At 28.1% G+C, this 7280-nt stretch overlaps 1 protein-coding gene across 8 annotated transcripts in view; it reads right to left on the bottom strand.

Annotated features, from left to right (window-relative positions):
• Positions 1–2167: 2167 nt before the first annotated feature.
• The window catches only part of LOC129960611 (protein TMEPAI-like), a 137507-nt gene continuing 132394 nt past the window's right edge, over positions 2168–7280 (bottom strand). For 3 of the 8 annotated variants that reach the window (XM_056074141.1, XM_056074140.1, XM_056074142.1), the window contains one exon: positions 2178–6477. In XM_056074141.1, the coding sequence (XP_055930116.1) occupies positions 5863–6477 (615 nt within the window). In that variant the 3' untranslated portion in view covers positions 2178–5862. Of the gene's footprint in view, positions 6478–7280 lie in introns of all 8 variants that reach the window. The other 5 variants (XM_056074145.1, XM_056074144.1, XM_056074148.1 and 2 more) reach the window with 3 other exon arrangements.

The following is a 7280-nucleotide window of genomic DNA, read 5'->3' as shown; positions in this document are numbered from 1 at the left end:
TAAAAATTTCATTTTTGTAACTCTTCGTTTTTTGTAGAGAGGGATAACAAAGTATTTTTATGAAGTTTGAGTGCCTTATTGATGCAACTGAAAGTATATAATCGCAATATTAATGGAAATAAACGGGAACTTTCTGTATATATATAATATTATTAGAATTCATTAAAAAATAGTAATTGATCCTTAATAAACGAAAATTTATATTAAAATTTTTTGATAAAATACAAAAACTGAATTCAATTAATTTGGTATAGAAAAAATTTTAGCGTATATCGACCAGATGTATTAAATGAAGTAATAAAATTAATAAATAAGACTTAAAAATCGCAAAAAAAAAAAAGAAACAAGTATTTAGCTTTAATATATGTGAGATGACGGCACACAGATTTTTTTTTCTTTTTACTGGATGAATGTCTAAAGAAAAATATTTAATATATGCTAGTCTAATGTAGCTTGTTTTTATTATACTGCTTGCTTTTATGATATTGTATATTCTGTGTAAATGTTTAATATATAAAAAATAATAAACGAAGATTAAAATTTGATTTTCTGTTGTTGAATATTAAGATTAGGAACTCTCCTCGTGTTTCTCAATTGCTGAATGACTTCAGATAGTCAACATGCATTTCTGAAATTTAATATGAATTGCACTATTTTTAAGCATGGCTTATTCTTAAAAGCATGCATTTGAATACACAAAAAGAAGCTCTCAAATTTTATAGTAATAAATTTATACACAAATTGACAAGAACATAAAATATTTGTTGCAGTATGGAAGCAAGTTTTCTATGACATAACAAGCAAGCAGTAACATGCAGTAGAAAAAATTAACAATTTCAAAAATACTAACAGCATGTTTAAAAAAAGTATAAAAAATTCCAAAGAAAGCTAACAATAAAGCGATAAGAAATAATGCATGTAAAGTAAAATTTAGAAATTAAAAATTATTAATATCCAGTTCAAAATATTTGTTAATTTATGCAGCTCTTTTAATTAATACATATAAATGATGCTCAAGTTAACTTTCATTGAAAGTTTTTGAAATAATCTCAAGATATGTATATAAAAACTAAATATTTATATTCTAAATAAAGCTCCAAAGGAATTATATATACACACACTATTTTTGACCCACCAATAGTTAAATTCCTATAGTACAACAAAAGTAAAACCAGACACAGGAGCAGATCACAGGTCAGCTGTAGTCTGAATACAAGCCTATTAACTTCAGTTGAAATAGCAAGTTCAATATTTTAAGCTACAAAAGGTTTCATTATAATGTTTATTCAAAAGATTATGCAAATTTAGCAAGTTTCTCACAGTTAAATAACAAAGAAATATTTCTAATAATGGCATGTGTTTCACAAAGGAAGATAAATCCCTGACTATTACACTTCGAAAATTTAAAAGGCATAGGTAATTTTTTTCTTCCTAGTCAACAAAGTTACTCATTGCTCCAATCCAAATTTCTTGAAAATTTAATCTATGATTTAAATTTTCTTTGACTAAAGATCACATTTGAAATAATGCATTCAGTGATAGGTTTCCTTTTATACATGTAGAAAGTATTTATGAATTTTTATTTGCCTAATATGAAGCCTAGCATATTCAAAATCTTACACCTTCCCATTAGTCTGCTAACAAAGAAATTAAATATTAAGCAGTAAACAAAATTTAATAAAACAGTTATTGAAAAATTCTACAAAAAATTACAGCTCTATTGATATCCTTCTGAATTACCTAGAGCAAGGGGAAAAGTTTTAAACTTGCATATACACAAATAGTAAAATATATCAACAACCACAAAAAATACTAATGTATTATACTTAAAAAATTGTCAATTATTAAAGAAAATATTGATTTTTTTTATTAAACAGGAAAGAAACTTTTCAATACTTAAAAAGCTGCTGATAAACAAAAAATCAGCAGAAGAATTAAGAGCATGGATTCATTAAGATTTTATATGCAAAATTAACTCATTTTGAAAACATAGCTTAAAAATTGCTAATGAAAATTAAGGATATTATTTGGATAAAAAGAAGCTGTATTTCAATTAAAAATCAAAATACGATTATAAACATTTGAAGTTTGCGATAGCACAAAAAGAATATTGTTTACAATCATGTTTTATTTCCATCAATAAATTAGCAAAAATACCTTCAAATTTATCAAAATAATGTAAAGCAATTTCAGATAAGAAAACTGAATTTCTTAAATGTTATATGTACCTTATTAATACAATCATTAACATTCCATAATGAGTAGCATGTATTACATGAATTAAAACCTTAAAAGTTACTTGAAACAAAGTGTTCCTTATATTAAAAAATTGAGGCACAGAAAAAATGGTATCTTTCTACTAAGTTCTCATTTGAAATATTTAGAATAGTTAGCTATGAAAAGTAGAGAGGCTATGGAATTTTTAAAAAAATTATGTAAAGTTATTAAAAAATCGAATTATTTAGAATTAATAAATACCTCATTCATGTGTATTCATTTTTAATCATCCATTCACACAAATATTAACATTCAATTACTGAAATACAAAGGATTTATTGTCTTTCCCTTGACAGCGAAAGTGTGTCGACACTAGTACTTTGAACTCTGGAAAATGCCCAAGTATTTGTTTTGAAGCAAGGGAATTCCAAGAAGGTTATAAAAATATTTTTTTCCTTTTTTTTATAAATAAAGAAAAGTATTTCAAATTACTTCTATTGCATTTAAAAGAAAGTATAACCGCAAGATAAACATCAACTTTAATCTATACTCTCCTACTAAACAGATTTTATTAAGTTTAAAATATATCTAATGTTCTTTTCCACCTTATGTGTTTTTTGAAAATGCACACTAAAGATTTAAATTCATTTCAAATAAATGTTCATTTTTTAATATCTAAAGTATTAATCATATACCAGTTTGAATTTCTTTGAAATATGATAATCATTAAAAATATAGTGTAAGTGTTTGATGTACAGAGAATGATGACACACACAATAAAACAGCATGCTGTTATGGTACTTTGACAAGCAGATGAGAAGAGTTTGGAAAACAAACTTGTACTGAATTAGTACAGACCCATTCAGTGTTTCACACATGATTAATGAAAAATATATATATATATTTTTTTAAGTGTAAGGCAAATTGCTCAGCATCCACTCCCTCCCCCCTCCATTTTCACTAAAAAATTTACATCAACATGTAATATTATAGTAGATTTTCAAGAAATTAAATGAGACAATCTATGCAAGTTAATATACATATAACTTATTCTTTGTATATGCATGTTTTGATTCCCATATGATAAAACTACTGAAGACAAAAAGAATACATTCAATACAGAATAAAAGTACTTCTTATTTTGTAAATAATTTACTGAACATATTTTTCTTACAAAATTAAATCACAGCTTTTAACTATTTAGTAATAGTGACATTGCCAGAATACCAAACAAGATAAACTATATTAAAATTAAAAATTATATAGTATAGTTTCTCCAACACATCTGTATACACAAGTCATAGGAAAAGTCTGAAATTGAATTGAACATTGTAGTACAATTTATAAATATGCAGTGGGTGATTCTGCTTCATTATAAACAGATAAGTCAATGAAATTCATATTAAAAAATCTTTAGAATCGTAAATAACACGATTCTTCACATTTTATGTTATGTAATAGGCTTCCTCATAAAACTAAAAATGAGAAAAACATACACAAATTTCTTATTTCTAAAAACTTCAAGGCATTATTTAAAACTGTCACAAACTGTATGCTTAACTCGACTTCAAGGCATTATTTAAAACTGTCACAAACTGTATGCTTAACTTGACTTCAAGGCATTATTTAAAACTGTCACAAACTGTATGCTTAACTCGATTCCAAGGCATTATTTAAAACTGTCACAAACTGTATGCTTAACTCGACTCTAAGGCATTATTTAAAATTGTCACAAACTGTATGCTTAACTCGACTCCAAGGCATTATTTAAAACTGTCACAAACTGTATGCTTAACTCGAAGAAATTACACTCTCAAAACTTTTGACTACAAGTTCTGAATACAATTTCCTTCAGAGTTACCAATATCATGTTTGAATCAACATATTGGTTGCCATATTTATAAAATCATTAATCATTTACAAACAAATTAATTCATGAATAACATCATATAGTTTAGGTGAATAGAAACACTTTTTTTTCCTTATAATTTTTTTTAAAATTTAATTTAATTTTTTTCTCAGATTTATGACTGGCAAAGGATTCAATGCTTTTTATAAGACGAAAGTAAACCATTCCCTAGGGTTTCATAATTCATTATAAGCAATGAATCATCAAAATGTGCAAACAATAAGTTAGAGCAGTGCTAATGAAAATTACTTATTAAACATTCTACAAGAACTTAACAAATACAGTCGATTTGTATGAGAAATATAATATAATGGGAGAATTTTCACATGAGGAACATAAAAGTGCATTAGAATACAACAAATGCAAAAAACAATCAAATAACGGTCAACAGATATAGTGGAAATTTTTTCCCTTTGTCAATTGATTTTTGTGCGAGTCATAAATAAAATTAATTTTGTCACAAAACTAAAATACTTCTAAGTCATTCATAAAATATCAAAGCAGTCAAAGGAAAGAAATAAGCACATTAAACAAAAATGCAATGGGCACTGAGTCTCTCCATCGTATTTTACTTAACATCATAAATAAACAGTACGTGCACAGAGAATATATTTTTAATTGCACAAAATAGCGAAACAGTTTGTTAATAAATAGCCTCAGCTTTACTAATCAATTTTCTTCACAGTCTATAGCACCATAGAAATAACTTACATAAATTGAGTATAGTCCCAGATTTAAATATATAGTCATCAACAATTACCTGTCTTAAAAAAAAGAAAAAGAAAGAAAGTTGAAACAAGATACTAAAATTTAGTCGTGTAAAAATTGAATATAACAATTCAATATAAAAAACAAGTATCTTATTTTAACAATATGAGCACATTATAATATAGAGAAAAATGATTAGATAAAATGGTTCATTTTAATGTTATTTTTTATGAATAAAATCACGATCTTTTAATTTAAGATATATATATATACACACACAAAAGCCTTTACTCAGAGGAATCTAAATAAATGGATGATTTTTATTCTTCAATAAATTTCAAAAAACAAGCATTTAATCTTTGGTCTAACTTGGGACGCATTTACACACAATTAATCAAAGGAGTGATACAAACCACAATTTTACATATAATTTATAATTTCTGATTAGCAACAATTTATATATATTTCATATGTATAGCACCATAGACTATATTTAAAAGGTTTGTGTCTCTGGTACTGTTTATTAGAACATTTATCTCCTAAGATTGCAACAGCATTCAAAAACCACACTTTCAATCTCATTCATACGCACATACTGGGAATGAACATGCACATTTTATGACTGCCCGTTCATAATATTCATTGATGTATCACAGTACGCCTCTGGGCGCCATTTTTATAAAACAAAAAACTATCAGGTGCACAAGGCAGTAGAAATGATACAGGAGGATAAAATGACTTTAACTTATACATGAATAAATCTTGGTAACCAGTTTGGCTGGACCAAAGATGGTTAACAACTCAAAATCAATGAGAACAGGCAAATAAAGAAACAAATGCACAACTCTGAGGCACTGTGAACATTAGGCCTTTCGACACATGATGAAACAAAGGCTGCGTAGAAGCCTTGCTAATCTTTGCAGGACACAGGAAGAGCGATTACGCTGTCGATGATCTTCCCCGATCTCTAATGGATACGGGTAGATTATCACAACTATGGGCATATGAAAGACTTGAGTCTCTTACCATCAGACACCACTATTTTGTTGCCTACTTACTGTATTTACGTCCCATTGATTAACTACATCACTATAAGGAGGAGGTGGGTCAGTGCTATCATATTTATTATCTGTCACAACTTGAGTACAGCCATACGTCCTGTTCGAAGTGCCAGACATACGAGAGTTCATAGCAACTGATGGCAACCAAATATGAGAAGTTACACTAGGATTTGAAATAGGAGGTCCTCGGGAGTAACCACCATGAGCATTACTCGAGCTCACGCTGTGGGATCGCGTGACTAGAACAGAAGTGTCTGTTGCAGTCAATGGTGGTGTAGTAGGTTTCTGAAGAAGGCCTACAGAATTCGATCGGAAAGGCGGGAGAGAATTGCCATCTGGAACAGTTCGATTTGGAGGTGGTCTGATGAAGCTACGTGTTATCTCTGCATGCTGCTCAGGATCTTGCAATTTCAGTAGTTTGGTGTCACACCTTGGGCCTTCTTCACCATCAGGTAAAGTGATGGAATGGGGAAGGTTCAATGCCAAATCAGTCTGAACGGAATGGAGTCTGACCAGGTGATCCTGGTGAGCTCCAGCTTCAAGTCTTTGCCTTTCCTGAACAGTTGCAGGAGTGTACATCATCTGAAATGATAAATATAATATAGTAGAGACCAGTGCGATAATTTCACAGGAGAGGAAGAGTTCATAAAGAATATCATCACAAATTCTAAGTAACTTTGTAAACACAGTACATTTGTTTCCATTTTATTTTGAAAGGGGAAAAGTTTATATTTAAATTAAAATTATCATTCAAGTACATATTACAAAATGATGAGAAAATTCTTTAGTGCAATTTCAGGAATTACATTATTTTAATTACATTTTACAAAAACAAGAACTAAAGATCATGAATTAAAGGTCACAATTTTTAGGGTTTCTAGACTTGAACTGGGAATTCCTTGTCAGAATAATTTATTATTTTAAATAACAGCTAATTATTGTTTTCACTTCTCTACCACAGGAATCCTTCTTTTGCACATTTCTGCATGTAAACTGATTTACGAAACATTTCACAATTCATTATATTAAGTGACAGATTATATACTCATTGATAAGAATGTTCAACATATTTCTGAACTTTATAACAATTTTACACTTATTCATTATAAACTGAAAATATGACTTAAATTCTAAATGTCTTAAACACTATATTTAATAAATATTTTAAATGCTTCTCATTTACAAGATTAATTATTTTCTGAGCCAAGAAAAAAAAAAATGCATTCAAGAATGGTACAAATTTCAATAACACAATCAGATTATATTTATTGTTTTCATAATATTTCTAAATAACTAGCAATATAGTTTTATGTCAATTTCATATCTTTGTTCTTCCAATAATTCCTACTTCATATTTAGCAATTGAGAAATGCTGCAAATAGAAT

The sequence above is a fragment of the Argiope bruennichi genome, chromosome X2 (genome assembly GCF_947563725.1).
Source record: "Argiope bruennichi chromosome X2, qqArgBrue1.1, whole genome shotgun sequence".
NCBI classification, from domain to species: domain Eukaryota; kingdom Metazoa; phylum Arthropoda; class Arachnida; order Araneae; family Araneidae; genus Argiope; species Argiope bruennichi.
This window is presented reverse-complemented; position numbering and strand designations above follow the sequence as displayed.